At 36.7% G+C, this 19,677-nt stretch overlaps 1 protein-coding gene across 1 annotated transcript in view; it reads right to left on the bottom strand.

Moving 5' to 3' along the window:
• Positions 1–19,677, bottom strand: part of cpd (carboxypeptidase D) — a 58,985-nt gene that overhangs the window by 7,380 nt on the left and 31,928 nt on the right. The window contains exons 9-20 of the mRNA XM_062960715.1: positions 17,993–18,095; positions 16,439–16,581; positions 16,141–16,310; positions 11,220–11,531; positions 8,153–8,348; positions 7,878–8,013; positions 6,260–6,400; positions 4,865–4,960; positions 4,726–4,790; positions 4,509–4,640; positions 2,565–2,750; positions 1,683–1,782 (exon numbers count right to left, since the gene is read on the bottom strand). Of these exons, the coding sequence (XP_062816785.1) occupies positions 1,683–1,782; positions 2,565–2,750; positions 4,509–4,640; positions 4,726–4,790; positions 4,865–4,960; positions 6,260–6,400; positions 7,878–8,013; positions 8,153–8,348; positions 11,220–11,531; positions 16,141–16,310; positions 16,439–16,581; positions 17,993–18,095 (1,780 nt within the window). The remainder of the gene's footprint in view (positions 1–1,682; positions 1,783–2,564; positions 2,751–4,508; positions 4,641–4,725; positions 4,791–4,864; positions 4,961–6,259; positions 6,401–7,877; positions 8,014–8,152; positions 8,349–11,219; positions 11,532–16,140; positions 16,311–16,438; positions 16,582–17,992; positions 18,096–19,677) is intronic.

Genomic DNA, 19,677 nt, shown 5'->3' with positions numbered 1-19,677 from the left:
ATCCAGCCTCTACATAATAATGATGATGATGATGATGATGATAATAATAATAATAATAACAATAGAAGCATAGAATCCAAGAGTTTGGAGAGACCCCTAAGGGCCATCCAGCCCAACCCTTTCTCCTATGCAGCAGGACACAATCCAAGCACTCCTGACAGATGGCCATCCAGCCTCTACATAATAATGATGATGATGATGATGATGATAATAATAACAATAGAAGCATAGAATCCAAGAGTTTGGAGAGACCCCAAAGGGCCATCCAGCCCAACCCTTTCTCCTATGCAGCAGGACACAATCCAAGCACTCCTGACAGATGGCCATCCAGCCTCTACATAATAATGATGATGATGATGATGATGATAATAATAATAATAATAACAATAGAAGCATAGAATCCAAGAGTTTGGAGAGACCCCTAAGGGCCATCCAGCCCAACCCTTTCTCCTATGCAGCAGGACACAATCCAAGCACTCCTGACAGATGGCCATCCAGCCTCTACATAATAATGATGATGATGATGAAGATGATGATGATGATAATAATAATAATAATAACAATAGAAGCATAGAATCCAAGAGTTTGGAGAGACCCCAAAGGGCCATCCAGCCCAACCCTTTCTCCTATGCAGCAGGATCGTTTATAACAGGGGTCCCCAAACTAAGGCCCGGGGGCCAGATGCGGCCCTCCAGGGTCATTTACCTGGCCCCCGCCCTCAGTTTTATAATATCATATTTTTATATCAGTTTTAATAATATAATATATTGTATAGACATATAATATTGATAATAATCTTATGTTATACAATATAATACTAATAGTAATACCATATAATAATATTAATTATATGTTATATATTACATATTATATAATAGTATAGTGGTATAGTTCAATATAGTAATATATAATGCTAATATTGTGTTATGCAAATAATATAATACATTGTATGTACATACAGCTGCTCTGAGTCCCCTTCGGGGTGAGAAGGGTGGGATATAAATGTAGTAAATAAATGCAGTAAATAATTAATTAATTTTAGACTTAGGCTCAGCCAAATTCTGACATTACTTGAAGGCACACAACAACAACAACAATCCTAATTAACTTGACTATCTCATTGGCCAGTAGCAGGCCCACGCTTTCCATTGAAATCCTAATAGGTTTATGTTGGTTAAAATTGTTTTCATTTTTAAATATTGTATTGTTCTTTTGTTGTTGTTGTTGTTGTTGCACTACAAATAAGACATGTGCAGAATGCATAGGAATTTGTTTGTATTTTTTTTTCAAATGATAATTCGGCCCCTCAACAGTCTGAAGGATTGTGGACCGGCCCTCTGCTTAAAAAGTTTGGGGACCCCTGGTTTATAATGTCATTTAAGCATTAGTTACTTTTGGTATTATGTATATTGAAATAAGACATGCATCGCTAAAATTTTGTTAATTGTTGGAATGTAATAAAATTTAAAAAATAAATAAAAATAAAAGCCACAAGTCGCAGCTAGAGAAAAAAAAAACGGGGAGAGGCATAAAAAAAAGGGCTTAGGAGTCAGCCTCGCCCCGCACAAGGCTGCGGGAACACGATCTGCTCGGGATGTTAGATAACGGGGGAGCAAAACGTATCTCAAAGCCTGCAATCGCTCCGAAACAGCCTGCAAAAAAAAGGCGGTCGGTTTGCTTACCTGCCACGGTGACCACCAACTCCCTGGGGAGCCCCAAAATCTTGTTGTCGACGGCAAACTGGATGTGCAGGAAGCTGGGCACGTCGGGACGGACCAAGACCTGGAAACAGAGTAGTAATAATAATAATAATAATAATAATAATAATAATAACAATACTTTATTTATATTTTGCCCTATCTCCTCAGGGGAACTCAGGGCTGTTTCCAACAAGACAAAAACAATAAAATGCACACTGAAGTGGATTATATGGCAGTGTGGACTCAAGATAATCCAGTTCAAAGCAGATAATATAAGATTATAAATGGGTTATATAGCTTTGTGGAAAGGCCTTGAGTCTACACTGCCATATAATCCAGTTAAAATAAGATAATCTGTATTTTATAGGCAGTGTGGAAGAGGCCTAAGTGAGGCCTAACTCTGCCTGTCCTCTGGGCTGAGTGGGTTGCTCAGGAGACCAAGTGGGCAGAGCTTAGCCTAAAATAACAATTCTTCCTCTCCCTCTAATTAGGACTTTATTTTTCTTTTCTTTTTGTTGTATGAACGTAGCGGCATGGATGAGGGGTTGTGCTGCCAAGTTTAGTGTTTCTGGGATGTGTAGTTTTGTTGTTTTGTCCTAGGCCGAAATTTCATTACCCTTTTATATATATAGATTGAGTACGTATTATTCTCAGTCACTTAACTTAAAACATACAGACTTGCTGTTTCTACAGGTTAGTCACTACTTTCAGTCTAAGTTTCTACTCATTTTATTTAAAAAAATATATAAACAATACCTGATGTATTACACACGACAGACCCAAAACTCCCATCCCACACAAAAAAAAATCCCTTACCCGCACCCGTGCACCCTTTGCCTTGACTTCCATCATTGAAGCCCTCACCTGGACCTGCTGCTGCTGATACCCTTCGGCCACGGCGTGGATCTTGTGGTAGCCCGGGGCCAGCAGCACGTGGAAATAGCCCCCTTCCTTGGTCAGAACCGTCACCCCCTCGTTGAGGACGATTTGCGCTTTCGACACCGGCCGGCCGTGCCTGTCCTGCACGTAGCCATAGACTCCTTTGTGGACCTATGGGGAGGAGGGTTTGATGGATAAGGTTTAATCATAATAACAATAATAATAATAATAACAATATTATTTTTGTATCCCACCTCCATCTCCCCGAAGTGACTCGGGGAGGCTAACATGGGGCCAAGCCCAAACAATTACAATAAAACAAAATACACTTGTGCCTCTGTGAATCATTATATACCCTTTATTATTATTATTATTATTTATACAGTTGTGCCTCTGTAAATCATTATATACACGTTGCTATTTTTATTATTATTGTTATACAGTTGTGCTTCTGTAAATCATTATATACACGTTGCTATTATTATTATATTATTATTATTATAATACACTTGTGCTTCTGTAAATCATTATATTCAAGTTGCTATTATTTTTATTATTATTATATACTTGTGCCTCTGCAAATCATTATATACACGTTGCTATTATTATTATTATACACTTGTGCCTCTGTAAATCATTATATACATGCTGCTATTATTATTATTATTATTATTATTATTATTATTATTATTATTATTATACACTTGTGCTTCTGTAAATTATATGCACGTTGCTGCTATTATTATTATTATTATTATTATTATTATTATTATTATGATACTGTTGTGCCTCTGTAAATCATGGTATACATGTTGCAATTATTATTATTAGTATTATTGACACAACGACATAGTATGACAGCAAACAAGATAGATATGCTGATTTCTATTACTGTTATTATTATTATACACTTCTGCTTCTGTAAATTATATACACGTTGCTATTATTATTATTATTATTATTATTATTATTATTATTATTATTATTATTATTATTATTATTATACACTTGTGCCTCCGTAAATCATTATATGCATGTTGCTATTATTATTATTATTATTATTATTATTATTATACACTAGTGCCTCTGTAAATCATTATACACACGTTGCTATTATTATTATTATTATTATTATTATGATACAGTTGTGCCTCTGTAAATCATTATACACACGTTGCTATTATTATTATTAATATTATTATTATACACTAGTGCCTCTATAAATCATTATACACATGTTGCTATTATTATTATTATTATTATGATACAGTTGTGCCTCTGTAAATCATTATATACACGTTGCTATTATTATTATTATTATTATTATTATTATTATTATTATTATTATTATTATTATTATTATGCAGTTGTGCCTCTGTAAATCATTATACACATGTTGCTATTATTATTATTATTATTATTATTATTATTATTATTATGCAGTTGTGCCTCTGTAAATCATTATATACACGTTGCTATTATTATTATTATTATTATACAGTTGTGCCTCTGTAAATCATTATATACACATTGCTATTATTATTATTATTATTATTATGATACAGTTGTGCTTCTGTAAATCATTATATACACATTGCTATTATTATTATTATACACTAGTGCCTCTGTAAATCATTATATACACGTTGCTATTATTATTATTATTATTATTATTATTATTATTATACAGTTGTGCCTCTGTAAATCATTATATACACATTGCTATTATTATTATTATTATTATTATTATTATTATTATTATACACTAGTGCCTCTGTAAATCATTATATACACATTGCTGTTATTATTATTATTATTATGATACACTTGTGCCTCTGTAAATCATTATATACACGTTGCTATTATTATTATTATTATTATTATGATACACTTGTGCCTCTGTAAATCACTGTAACCCTATGGATGTACCTCGACCAGCATGCTGAGCAGGGACTTCTTGTTCTCGGACCAAAGGGCGTGGAGCTGCCCGGCGCCGGGGAAGTAGCAGCAGCCGGTGTAGACGGTGATCTCCGGGCAATGTCCGTAGGAAAGGCTGAAGTCCTGCGGGGCCCAAAGGACAGAAAGTTCTGAGAATAAGGGACAGAGCAGGGTCTGCAAACTACGAAAACAGCTCCGAAAAAAATACCTTCATGCTGCCCAGGTGACTGTGCCACTCGGCCCCCAGCAACACCCCGCCGGGAATGTTCTCATCTGCAAAAGAGGCCGGAATGAGAAGCACGTCCTCAAAAAATAAAACAAAACAAAACAATGGGAATTGTCCTCACCTGATTTATTGGGACAGCCCGGCTGGCCCAGGTGCATCGTGGGATGGTTGTTGGCGTACACCGAAGCCAAGTGCCGCAAGGTCTCCTTGTACTCCACTGGGTTTTTGAAAGGGAAATATAATAATCATAATAATTTATTTTATTAACTTCACGCAGGTAAAAATAAACACAATAAAACCACAGTATTTGCAACATAAAACAATAATAAAATGGTAAAATGCAAAAAAAAAATAAACACAATAAAACCACAATAATGCAATATAAAATAACAAAATGATGAAATGTAAAAAAAAATAAACACAATAAAAGCATAGTAATGCAATATAAAATAATATAATAAAAATGGTAAAATGCAAAAAATAAACACAATAAAACCACAGGAATGCAATATTTATTTATTTACAGTATCTATATTATAAAATTATTATAAAATAGTATAATAAAAATGGTAAAATGCAAAAAATAAACACAATAAAAAGCATAGCGATGCAATATAAAATAATAAAAATGGTAAAATGCAAAAAATACAGTGAAACCACAGTAATGCAATATAAAATAATAAAATAATAAAATGGTAAAATGCAAAAAATAAACACAATAAAAGCACAGTAATGCAATATAAAACAGTAAAATAATAAAATGGTAACATGCAAAAAATAAACACAATAAAAGCAAAGTAATGCAATATAAAACAGTGAAATAATAAAATGGTAAAATGGTAAAATGCAAAAGATAAACACAATAAAAGCACAGTAATGCAATATAAAATAGTAAAATAATAAAATGGTAAAATGCAAAAAATAAACACAATAAAAGCACAGTAATGCAATATAAAATAGTAAAATAATAAAATGGTAAAATGCAAAAAATAAACACAATAAAACCACAGTAATCTATATATATAAAAGAGTGATGGCATCACGGCAGCAGACAAAACAACAAAAGTAAACACCCCACAACCTTGAAAATTGACATCACAACCCCTCATCCATGCCTCTACGTTCATACAACAAAAAGAAAAGAAAAATAAAGTCCTAATTAGAGGGAGAGGAATAATTGTTTTTATCCAATTGCTGCCAGTTAGAAGGCTAAGCTCTGCTCACTTGGTCTCCTAGCAACCCACTCAGCCCAGGGGACCCTTTATCTTAACTAGCACCAATTCCTCAACACTTTATTTCCCATACCACCATACTTTGCCACAGCAACGCGTGGCCGGGCACAGCTAGTGCAATATAAAATAATACAATAAAAATGGTAAAATGCAAAAAAATAAACACAATAAAACCACAATAACGCAATATAAAACAATAATAAAATGCCAAAATGCCAAAAAACACAATAAAACCATATTAATGCACTATAAAACAACAATAAAACAGGTGAGCGTTGCTTTACCTGTCTGCACAGGTTTGTCGTAAGGGTATGTGGCGAGCAGTGAGCCACCGTCCAAGGCGACCGAGAGGCTGAAATCCCCCTTCAGAATCAGGTTCTCCATGATGGCTTTGGTTTCCGGCTCTCGGGACGCAGAGGAATTGCCTACAGATACATCAATGACACCACACACACACACACACACACACACACACACACACATATATATAAATAAATAAATATAAATATTATTGGCATGAATGCTGAAAATAAATTATAATTAAGTATCTGGAAACACCCAAGTCATGTGGTGTTCCAGAAGGCAATGACATGAGTGTCATGTGAAATATATGGAGACACCTTGCCTCTCTCCATGCTCACAGGAGAAAATAATAATAATAATAATAATAATAATAATAATAATAACGAGACACCTTGGCTCTCTCCATGCCCACAGGAGAAAATAATAATAATAATAATAATAATAATAATAATAATAATAATAATGAGACACCTTGTCTCTCTCCATGCTCACAGGAGAAAATAATAATAATAATAATAATAATAATAACATCAACAAGACACCTTGCCTCTCTCCATGCTCACAGAAGAAAATAATAATAATAATGAGACACCTTATCTTTCTCCGTGCTCACAGAAGAAAATAATAATAATAATAATAATAATAATAATGAGAAACCTTGCCTCTCTCCATGCTCACAGGAGAAAATAATAATAATAATAATAATAATAATAACTACAAACACCTTGTCTCTCTGAATGCTCACAGGAGAAAATAATAATAATAATAATAATAATAATAATAATAATAATAATAATAATAATAATAATAATGAGACATCTTGCCTCTCTCCATGCTCACAGGAGAAAATAACAACAACAACAACAAAAACGAGACACCTTGCCTCTCTCCATGCTCACAGGAGAAAATAATAATAACAACAACAATGAGACACCTTGCCTCTCTTCATGCTCACAGGAGAAAATAATAATAATAATAACAACAATGAGACACCTTTCCTCTCTCCATGCCCACAGGAAAAAATAAAAACAACGAGACACCTTGCCTCTCTTCATGCTCACAGGAGAAAATAATAATAATAATAATAATAATAATAATAATAATAATAATAATAATGAGACACCTTGCCTCTCTCCATGCTCACAGAAGAAAATAATAATAATAATAATAATAATAATGAGACACCTTGCCTCTCTCCATGCTCACAGGAGAAAATAACAACAACAACGAGACACCTTGCCTCTCTCCATGCTCACAGGAGAAAATAATAACAACAACAACAAAAACGAGACACCTTGCCTCTCTCCATGCTCACAGGAGAAAATAATAATAATAATAATAATAATAATAATAATAATAATAATAATGAGACACCTTTCCTCTCTCCATGCTTACAGTAGAAAATAATAATAATAATAATAATAACAACAACGAGAAACCTTGTCTTTCTCCATGCCCACAGGAGAAAATAATAATAATAATAATAACAACAACAACGAGGCACCTCTCCATGCACAGGAGATAATAATAATAATAATAATAATAATAATAATAATAATAATAAGAAGAAGAAGAAGAAGAAGAATAGGAAGGCTTTACTTGTGAAATCCGTATCCAGGTCTTTGCCGTTGGCGTTGGTCAGGCCCACCTTGGAGGCGCAGTCCCCTTCCCGGGCAACCTCTCGCCCGTCGGGGTTCAGCGAGGGCACAATCACAATCCGGGTGTTGTCGATCAGCTGCCAACACAATCACAGAGTTGGAAAGACCTCTAACAATCATCTAATTCAACCCCATTCTGCCAGGTAGGGGAAGCACGATCAAAGCACCCCCCCGGACTCCGAGGCAGAGAGTTCCACGGTTGAACGGCGCCCCTACCTTTGTGACGGCGGCGTTCTTCTTGTAGTTCATGCAGAGGAACTCGGCCAGGGCCAGGAGCAGCTCGGTGCCCACGGGGGCGTTGCCGTGGAGGCCGGCCACGAAGCGGATCTTGGGCTCCTCCGGCTCCGATCGGTTGGGCCGGTCCGAGATCTCCAGGGAGGAAATGTAGCGGTACTCGCGGCTCTGGCCCAAGCTGTTGCACAGAGGCAAACAAACAAAGACTCAGGAGAGATAATAATAATAATAATAATAATAAGGCATCTTTCCACCATGTCTCCTGTATCAATTTAATGATATAATGATATATAATAATATTATACTATACTAATAGTATAATACATTGTATATACATGTAATATTAATAATAATATTATGATGTAATACAATGTAATAATAATTATAATTCACTATTATAATTGTATATTTACATTACATGCAACTTGGCAGTACAACCCCAACATTCTGCCGGCCCGTTTATGTTGGATAAGTGAGACTCTACTGTATTATATACACAGTAGAGTCCCACTTATCCAAGCTAAACGGGCCGGTAGAAGCTTGGATAAGCAAATATTTTGGATAATAAGGAGGGATTAATGAAAAGCCTATTGAACATCAAGTTAGGTTACGATTTTACAAATTAAGCACCAAAACAACAAATTGTTATACAACAAATTTGACAGAAAAAGTAGTTTAATATGCAGTAATGTTATGCTGTAATTACTGTATTTATGAATTTAGCACCAAAATATCACGATATATTGAAAACATTGACTACAAAAATGGCCTGGATAATACAGAAGATTGGATAAGTGAGACTCTACTGTATGTGTATATATATATACAGATTTCTCCTGCCAACCTAGCAGTTTGAAAACATGCCAATGTGAGTAGATCAATAGGTACTGCTCCAGCGGGAAGGTAACGGCGCTCCATGTAGTCATGCCGGCCACATGACCTTGGAGGGGTCTACGGACGATGCCGGCTCTTTGGCTTAGAAATGGAGATGAGCACCAACCCCCAGAGTTGGATCACAGCTGGACTTAACGTCAGGGGAAACCTTTACCCCTATATTCAGATTTATTTATTTATTTAATTCAATATATATATATATATATATATATATACACACACACACACACACACACACACACACATATATTTATATATATACACTCAGATTTATTTATTTAATTCATTTGCTTATATGTCTATATTTATTCATTTATTTCATTTATTTAATTAATTTAATATATCTATATTTAATTAATTTATTTTATTTTTATTTAATTCAATTTATATCTATATTTATTTAATTTTTTGAATTTAATATCTATTTATTTATTTTAATATATACTAGCTGTGCCCAGCTGTGGCGAAGTCTGGTGGTATGGGAAATAAAGTATTGAGGAATTGGTGGTAGTTAAGGTCAAGGGTAAAGGTTTTCCCGTGACATTAAGTCCATTATAAATGGGTTATATAGCTGTGTGGAAGGGCCTTGAGTCTACACTGCCATATAATCCAGTTAAAATCAGATAATCTGTATTTTATAGGCAGTGTGGAAGAGGCCTAAGTGAGGCCTAACTCTGCCTGTCCCCTGGGCTGACTGGGTTGCTAGGAGACCAAGTGGGCGGAGCTTAGCCTTCTAACTGGCAGCAATTGGATAAAAACAATTATTCCTCTCCCTCTAATTAGGACTTTATTTTTCTTTTCTTTTTGTTGTATGAACGTAGAGGCATGGATGAGGGGTTGTGCCGAAATTTCATTACCCTTTTATATATATAGATTTATTTTATTTATTTATATTATAATATATATATATATATATATATATATATATATATATATATATATATATATATACACACACACACACACACATACTTAATTTTATACAATTATTTTATTTATTATATATATCTATCCATCTATATATACCTCTTATCTTACATCTCTGGGTATATATCCGTATCTGGGCAACTCTCTATCTGTATATATTATCTAACAGCCTTCTAACCCTTCGTCTAAGTCGTTAATAAAGATGTTGAACAGAACCGGAGTGCCGCAGGGCTCCGTCCTGGGCCCGGTTCTGTTCAACATCTTTATTAACGACTTAGACGAAGGGTTAGAAGGCACGATCATCAAGTTTGCAGACGACACCAAACTGGGAGGGATAGCTAACACTCCAGAAGACAGGAGCAGAATTCAAAACGATCTTGACAGACTAGAGAGATGGGCCGAAACTAACAAAATGAAGTTCAACAGGGACAAATGCAAGATACTTCACTTCGGCAGAAAAAATGGAAATCAAAGATACAGAATGGGGGACGATGCCTGGCTTGACAGCAGTGTGTGCGAAAAAGACCTTGGAGTCCTCGTGGGGAACAAGTTAAACATGAGCCAACAATGTGATGCGGCTGCTAAAAAAGCCAATGGGATTCTGGCCTCATCAAGAGGGGAATAGCGTCTAGATCCAGGGAAGTTATGCTCCCCCTTATTCTATTCTGCCTTGGTCAGACCACACCTGGAATACTGTGTCCAATTTTGGGCACCACAGTTGAAGGGAGATGTTGACAAGCTGGAAAGCGTCCAGAGGAGGGCGACTAAAATGATTAAGGGTCTGGAGAACAAGCCCTATGAGGAGAGGCTTAAAGAGCTGGGCATGTTTAGCCTGCAGAAGAGAAGGCTGAGAGGAGACATGATAGCCATGTACAAATACGTGAAGGGAAGTCCTAGGGAGGAGGGAGGGAGCTTGTTTTCTGCTGCCCTGCAGACTAGGACACAAGGGAACAATGGCTTCAAACTACAGGAAAGGAGATTCCACCTGAACATCAGGAAGAACTTCCTCACTGTGAGGGCTGTTCGACAGTGGAACTCTCTCCCCGGGGCCGTGGTGGAGGCTCCTTCCTTGGAGGCTTTTAAGCAGAGGCTGGATGGCCATCTGTCGGGGGTGCTTTGAATGCGATTTCCTGCTTCTTAGCAGGGGGTTGGACTGGATGGCCCATGTGGTCTCTTCCAACTCTACTATTCTATGATTCTATGATTCTATGATTCTATGAATTCCCACCTGGAGAGGTTGGTGATGTGGGGATAGTTGAGGTTGAGGCCGCGGAGGAACATGGAGCGGTCGTCGTAGAGGCGGAAGCGCGAGGGCTGGACGTCGGCCGCGGAGGAGAGCAGCAGGCGCTCCAGGCCGCCCTCGGCCGAGAGGTCCTTGACCAGGGTCTCAAACTCCTTCCGGAGGTCGTCCAAAGCGCCGGCCACGCTCAGGTCCGGAGCCTTGCCCTCCTCCGCCTTGGCGTCCTTGGGGCTCAGGGTGAAGTTCAGCTGCGTGGCCCCGTTATCCCCAATGATTACGGTCTTGCTTTCGGAATTGTACCTTCAGAAAATAAAATAATACAACCCCGAAAAAATTAGGATTGATAAACAGAAGCAAAATGTTGGAAGTGTGGTGAGGAAGAGGGCACATATTTTCATATTTGGTATTTTCATATTTCATGAAAGTATACAAAAGATCCTAGAAAAAAGATTTAGTAAGTCACCCGAAACATACTTATTAGGCATCTCAAACTTCCCACCAGGGTCAAACGAAGAAAAAATAGTAACATATTTAACAACAGCAGCCAGAATCATTTATGGGAAATATTGGAGACAAAAAGAAACACCCAGGAAAATAGATTGGATAATTAAAGTCTCAGAAATAAAAAATATATGGATAGATTAACTTTTCTAATGGCTAAACAGCAGGGAAAACCAAGAAAAGAGACAAATTGGCAACAAGTAGAGAATGATATACAGTAGAGTCTCACTTATCCAACATAAACTGGCCGGCAGAATGTTGGATAAGCGAATATGTTGGATAATAAGGAGGCATTAAGGAAAAGCCTATTAAACATCAAATTAGGTTATGATTTTACAAATGAAGCACCAAAACATCATTTTAGACAACAAATTTGGCAGAAAAAGTAGTTCAATACGCAGTAATGCTATGTAGAAATTACTGTATTTACGAATTTAGCACCAAAATATCATGATATATTGAAAACATTGACTACAAAAATGCGTTGGATAATCCAGAACGTTGGATAAGCAAGTGTTGGATAAGTGAGACTCTACTGTAAATAGAAAAGAGAAAAATAAAAATAAAGAACAAGGAAGAAGATAATATATCTAAACAATTATTAGAAAGATCAACCCTTTAGAAAAATGTATATAGATATAGATAGATACAAATATAGAGATGTATATATGTAGGTAGACTCAAATATAAACATATTCAAAGAAGCAAGAAGAATTGAATGAAGATTGAGAAAAAAAAAACAACAAATGAAAAACACCTTGCCGGAAGGGACTAGGAAGATCTGACTTTTATATATCTTTTTATTTTTATTTTTACTACAACCTTTCTCTTTATTGGCTCTTTTATTTTTCTTCTTCCTTCTTTCTTTCCCTCCCTTCCCTTCTGATACCTCTGTCTTTGTCCTTCTCGACCCCCCCTTTATTCCTCCTCAGACCCTTCCCACAATATTTCTTTCTCCTATTTTACCCCTTTCTCTCTATCTTTTATAAAACTTGTATGGAAAATCTTTAATAAATAATTATATTTTTAAAAATAAAATAAAATAAACAGAAGCAGAGCAACGTATGAATGTGCAGAATTGAGCCGCTGGGGGTGACAGCAATCCCCTGCAAAACTGGATATAATAATAATAATAATAATAATAATAATAATAATAATAATTTTAAAAAAAACATGTGATACTTCCTGTTCCAAGGAAAGAAAAAGCTACTCCTATACAACAACAACAACAACAACAACAACAATACAACCAGGGAAAGACAAAGCTACTCCTATACAAATAATAATAATAAGAATATAAAAACAACATGTGATACTTCCTGTTCCAAGGAAAGACAAAGCTCCTCCTATACAAATAATAATAATAATAATAATAATAATAATAATAATAATAATAAGGCCTGATCCTTGCAGCCCAGGAGCAAGCCATCAGAACAAAGGCAATTAAGGCCAAGATCGAAAAATCAGCTGATGACCCAAAATGCAGACTGTGTAAGGAAACCGACGAAACCATTGACCATATCCTCAGCTGCTGTAAGAAAATTGCACAGACAGACTACAAACAGAGGCACAACTATGTGGCCCAAATGATTCATTGGAACTTATGCCTCAAGTACCACCTCCCAGCAGCAAAGAACTGGTGGGATCACAAACCTGCAAAAGTCTTGGAAAATGAACATGCAAAGATACTGTGGGACTTCCGAATCCAGACTGACAAAGTTCTGGAACACAACACACCAGACATCACAGTTGTGGAAAAGAAAAAGGTTTGGATCATGGATGTCGCCATCCCAGGTGAAAAACAACAGGAAAAACTCAGCCGCTCTCAGGACCTCAAGATTGAACTTCAAAGACTCTGGCAGAAACCAGTGCAGGTGGTCCCGGTGGTGATGGGCACACTGGGTGCTGTGCCAAAAGATCTCAGCCGGCATTTGGAAACAATAGACATTGACAAAATCACGATCTGCCAGCTGCAAAAGGCCACCCGACTGGGATCTGCGCGCATCATCCGAAAATACATCACACAGTCCTAGACACTTGGGAAGAGTTCGACTCGTGATTTTGTGATACGAATAAAATAATAATAGAACCAGGGAAAAACAAAGCTACTCCTACACAAATAATAATAACAATAACAATAATAATAATAATTCTATACAAATAATAATAATAATCCAGCATATATATATCTCATTTGCTGTGTCATATTATGTCTTTGTGTCAATAATAAGAATGTAAATACAACATGTGATACTTCCTGTTTCAAGGAAAGACAAAGCTACTCCTATACAAATAACAACAACAACAACAACAACCAGGGAAAGACAAAGCTAATCCTCCACATAAAACAACAACAACAACACAACCTGTTATGTTTACTGTTCAGGGAAAGCTACTTCTCCACATGATAATAATAATACTGTAATAATAATCCAGCATATATATCTCATTTGCTGTGTCATATTATGTCTTTGTGATAATAATAATAATAATAATAATAATAATAATAATAATAATAATAATAATAACAATAATAATAATAATAATTGTTATTATAAGCCGGCATTTGGAAACAATAGACATTGACAAAATTATGATCTGCCAACTGCAAAAGGCCACTCTACTGGGATCTGCGCGCATCATCCGAAAATACATCACACAGTCCTAGATACTTGGGAAGTGTTCGACTTGTGATTTTGTGATACGAAATCCAGCATATCTATCTTGTTTGCTGTGTCATAATAAAATAATAATAATAATATAAATAACATGTGATACTTTCTGTTCCAAGGAAAGACAAAGCTACTCCTATACAAATAATAATAACAACAACAACCAGGGAAAGACAAAGCTTCTCCTATACAAATAATAATAACAACAACAACCACAACAACCAGGGAAAGACAAAGCTTCTCCTATACAAATAATAATAATAATAACAACAACAACAACTAGGGAAAGACAAAGCTTCTCCTATACAAATAATAATAATAACAACAACAACAACAACTAGGGAAAGACAAAGCTTCTCCTATACAAATAATAATAATAACAACAACAACCACAACTAGGGAAAGACAAAGCTTCTCCTATACAAATAATAATAACAACAACAACAACAACTAGGGAAAGACAAAGCTACTCCTATACAAATAATAATAATAACAACAACAACAACAACTAGGGAAAGACAAAGCTTCTCCTATACAAATAATAATAATAATAATAACAACAACAACTAGGGAAAGACAAAGCTACTCCTATACAAATAATAATAACAACAACAACCACAACAACCAGGGAAAGACAAAGCTTCTCCTATACAAATAATAATAACAACAACAACCACAACAACCAGGGAAAGACAAAGCTTCTCCTATACCAGGGGTCCTCAAACTTTTTAAGTGGAGGGCCGATTCACAGTCCCTCAGATTGTTGGGGGGCCGGACTAGGATGAAATAGTGAAAAATTAGGATTGTTGTTGTTGTGTGCCTTCAGGTCATTTCAGACTTAGGTCAGCCCTAAGTCTAAAGTTTAGGACAGAGGCCAGGTCAATGACCTTGGAGGGCCTTCGTTTGGGGACCCTGATCTAAACAATCTCATAAGACCATAGGTAAGCAAAGAGACCTCCAAAGAGGCCCTCAAAGGCCATCTAGACAATCTCATAAAACCATAGGTAAGGAAAGGGACCCTCAAAGGCCATCTAGACAGTCTCATAGGATCACAGGTAAGGAAAGTGACCACCAAAAGCCATCTAGACGATCTCATAAGGCCATAAGTAAGCAAAGAGACCTTCAAAGACCAGGTAGAATTAGGTCAACTCTAAGTTTAAAGTTTAGTACAGAGGCCAGGTTAATCACCTTGAAGAGCCTTAGTTTGGGGACCCTGATCTAACAATCTCATAAGACCATAGACAAGCAAAGAGACCTCCAAAGACCATCTAGTAGGTCTCATAAGACCATAGGTAAGGAAAGGGCCCCCCAAAGGCCATCTAGACTATCTCATAAAGCCATAGGTAAGGAAAGGGACTCTCAAAGGCCATCTAGACGGTCTCATAGGACCATGGGTAAGCAAAAGGACCTCCAAAGACCAGGTAGACTGAGGTCAACCCGAAGTCTAAAGTTTAGGACAGGGGCCAGGTAAATGACCTTGGAGGGCCGCATCCGGCCCCCGGGCCTTAGTTTGGGGACCCCTGTCCTATACAAATAATAATAATAATAACAACAACAACTAGGGAAAGACAAAGCTACTCCTATACAAATAACAACAACAACAACCAGGGAAAGACAAAGCTACTCCTCCACATAAAACAACAACAACAACACAACCTGTTATGTTTACTGTTCAGGGAAATCTACTTCTCCACATGATAATAATAATATTAGTAATATAATCCCGCGGGACTCACCCTCGGGCGGAGGCGGTGATGCTGTGGGTGCCCGGCGTGAGGAGGCGCCAATAGTCCCCGCTCTTATAGGTGACGACCGGGTGGTCGATGCCGGCGACGCTGAGGGTGGCGTTGAGGATGCCCCGCCCGTCCACGGCATCCAGCACGAAGCCTTGGACGCCCGTGTGAACCTGGCCGAAGGAGGACAAGCCCAGGTAAACACACCACAACAGGATCAAATACAAAAGAGACAAGATAAAATACCATTGTCCGCAATGACTAATGCGCCCCCTAATTTAACGCCAAAAAGGAGGCTGACCTGCTTGATGAACTGCAGCAGGGACCGGCGGTTCTGCTCCCAGTAGCGCGGCAGGTCCTTGGCCCTCGGGTACTTGACGCAGCCCAGCTCGATGGTCACTTCGAAGCAATTGGTGTTCAGGTAGTTCCAGTCCTGCATGCCGCCTGCGACAAGGAGACCAGGAGAGTCGAGGAGGAAATCTAGGTACCGCTTAGAATCATAGAATCATAGAATAGTAGAGTTGGAAGAGACCTCATGGGGCATCCAGTCCAACCCTTTTCTGCCAAGAAGCAGGAAATCGCATTCAAAGCACCCCCGACAGATGGCCATCCAGCCTCTGCTTAAAAGCCTCCAAGGAAGGAGCCTCCACCACAGCCCAGGGCAGAGAGTTCCACTGTCGAACAGCCCTTCTCACAGCGAGGAAGTTCTTCCTGATGTTCAGGTGGAATCTCCTTTCCTGTAGTTTGAAGCCATTGTTCCCTTGCGTCCTAGTCTGCAGGGCAGCAGAAAACAAGCTTGCTCCCTCTTCCCTATGACTTCCCTTCACGTATTTGTACATGGCTCTCATGTCTCCTCTCAGCCTTCTCTTCTGCAGGCTAAACATGCCCAGCTCTTTAAGCCGCTCCTCATAGGGCTTGTTCTCCAGACCCTTCATCATTTGAGTCGCCCTCCTCTGGACACTTTCCAGCTTGTCAACATCTCCCTTCAACTGTGGTGCCCAAAATTGGACACAGTATTCCAGGTGTGGTCTGACCAAGGCAGAATAGAATAAGGGGGAGCAGGACTTCCCTGGATCTAGACGCTATTCCCCTATTGATGCAGGCCAGAATCCCATTGGCTTTTTTAGCTGCCGCATCACATTGTTGGCTCATGTTTAACTTGTTGTCCACAAGGACTCCAAGGTCTTTTTCGCACACACTGCTGTCAAGCCAGGCATCGTCCCCCATTCTGTATCTTTGATTTCCATTTTTTCTGCCGAAGTGAAGTATCTTGCATTTGTCCCTGTTGAACTTCATTTTGTTAGTTTCGGCCCATCTCTCTAGTCTGTCAAGATCGTTTTGAATTCTGCTCCTGTCTTCTGGAGTGTTGGCTCTCCCTCCCAGTTTGGTGTCGTCTGCAAACTTGATGATCGTGCCTTCTAACCCTTCGTCTAAGTCGTTAATAAAGATGTTGAACAGAACCGGGCCCAGGACGGAGCCCTGCTTGTGGCACTCCACTTGTCACTTCTTTCCAAGATGAAGACGACACATTGGTGAGCACCCTTTGGGTTCGTTCGCTTAGCCAATTGCAGATCCACCTAACCGTAGTTTTGTCTAGCCCACATTTTACTAGTTTATTTGCCAGAAGGTCGTGGGGACTTTGTCGAAGGCCTTACTGAAATCCAGGTACGCTACATCCACAGCATTCCCTGTATCGACCCAACTCGTAACTCTAATCATGCGGGGAGGCTAATTTAACTCATTTACAATACCATAAAATACACTTCCAGCCAGCGTGCGGAAGAATGAGGAAGTACTCCATTAAGGACTCAGTGTCACAAGTGGACGGGGACAGGATCTTTCTACCTGTCTTTACCTGGCACGTTATACCAATGGGCTCCGTTGGTGATGCCGTGCGGAAAGTACTCGTCGGGAAGCATCTCTTCGCACGGGTGGCCCTGGGACATCTGCGCGTTCTCCTGAGGAAACAATAATAATAATTAATAATAATAACAAACTTTATTTTTATATCCCGCCCCATCTTCCCCGAAGGGACCCGGGGCGGCTCACAACAGGGACAAGCCCAAACAACAATAACATATTTAACATAAACTTACAACTTAAACTAAAACTTAAAACAAGGGGAAACGAGCCTGAATTTCCCAAAATCTGGGCATGGAAGGTTGAAAAATCATTAGGTGTGATGAATATCTATATGGAATATACACAAGTTTGGAAAAAAGAATGATATAACATTTGAAAATGAAGAACATTAATAATAATAATAATAATAATAATAATACAATGCTTATATTGTGCTATGCTAATAATATATTGTACATACATATAATATTGCTAATAATACAGTGGTATAGTACAATATAGTAATATACAATGCTTACATTGTGCTATGCTAATAATATATTTATACATATAATATTGCTAATAATATTACAATTTAATATAATATATTAAAAATAATATATTACACTATACACTATAATAACAACACACTATTTTAATTGTATATTATATATTACATGTAATATTACTAGTAATATTGCAGCATAGTGGTATAGTACAATATACAATGCTTATTTTGTGCTATGCTAATAATATATTGTACATACATGTAATATTGCTAATAATATTACAATTTAATATAATATATTAAAAATATATTATATATAATATATTACACTATACACTATAATAACAATACACTATTTTAATTGTATATTATATATTACATGTAATATTACTAGTAATATTGCAGCATAGTGGTATAGTACAATATAATAATGCACAATGCTTATATTCTGCTATGCTAATAATATGTTGTACATACATATAATATTGCTAATAATATTATAATTTAATATATTAACAATAATATATTACACTATACACTATAATAATAATACACTCTTTTAATTGTATATTATATATTACATGTAATATTACTAATAATATTGCAGAGTAGTGGTATAGTACAATATAGTAATATACAATGCTTATATTGTGCTATGCTAATAATATAATATATTGTATATACGTATAATTATGTAATACAATATTTATTTATTTACTAAATTTGTATCCCACTCTTCTCACCCCGAAGGGGACTCAGAGTGGCTTACAAATCAAATGTACATACAATATTATATTATTAGCATAGCACAATATAAGCAATAAATTACTATATTGTACTATATATGGTAATATTATTAGTAATATTACATTTAATATATAATATATAATTAATATTATTATATTGTATTATTATTAGTAGTATAATATTGTATTACATTATATTATTATCAATATTATAAGTATATATACTCGAGTATAAGCCAACCCGAATATAAGCCGAGGCACCTAATTTTACCACAAAAAACCTGGGAAAACATTGACTCAAGTATAAGCCGACAGTGGTAAATTTCAGAGATAAAAATAGATACCAATAAAATTACATTAATTGAGGCATCAGTAGGTTAAATGTTTTTGAATATTTACATAAAGCTCAAATTTAAGATAAGACTGTCCAACTCCGATCAAATC

Source organism: Anolis carolinensis, unplaced genomic scaffold (assembly GCF_035594765.1).
Source record: "Anolis carolinensis isolate JA03-04 unplaced genomic scaffold, rAnoCar3.1.pri scaffold_7, whole genome shotgun sequence".
NCBI lineage: Eukaryota > Metazoa > Chordata > Lepidosauria > Squamata > Dactyloidae > Anolis > Anolis carolinensis.
Note: the sequence above shows the minus strand (reverse complement) of the source record. Positions and strands in the feature narration are given on the sequence as shown.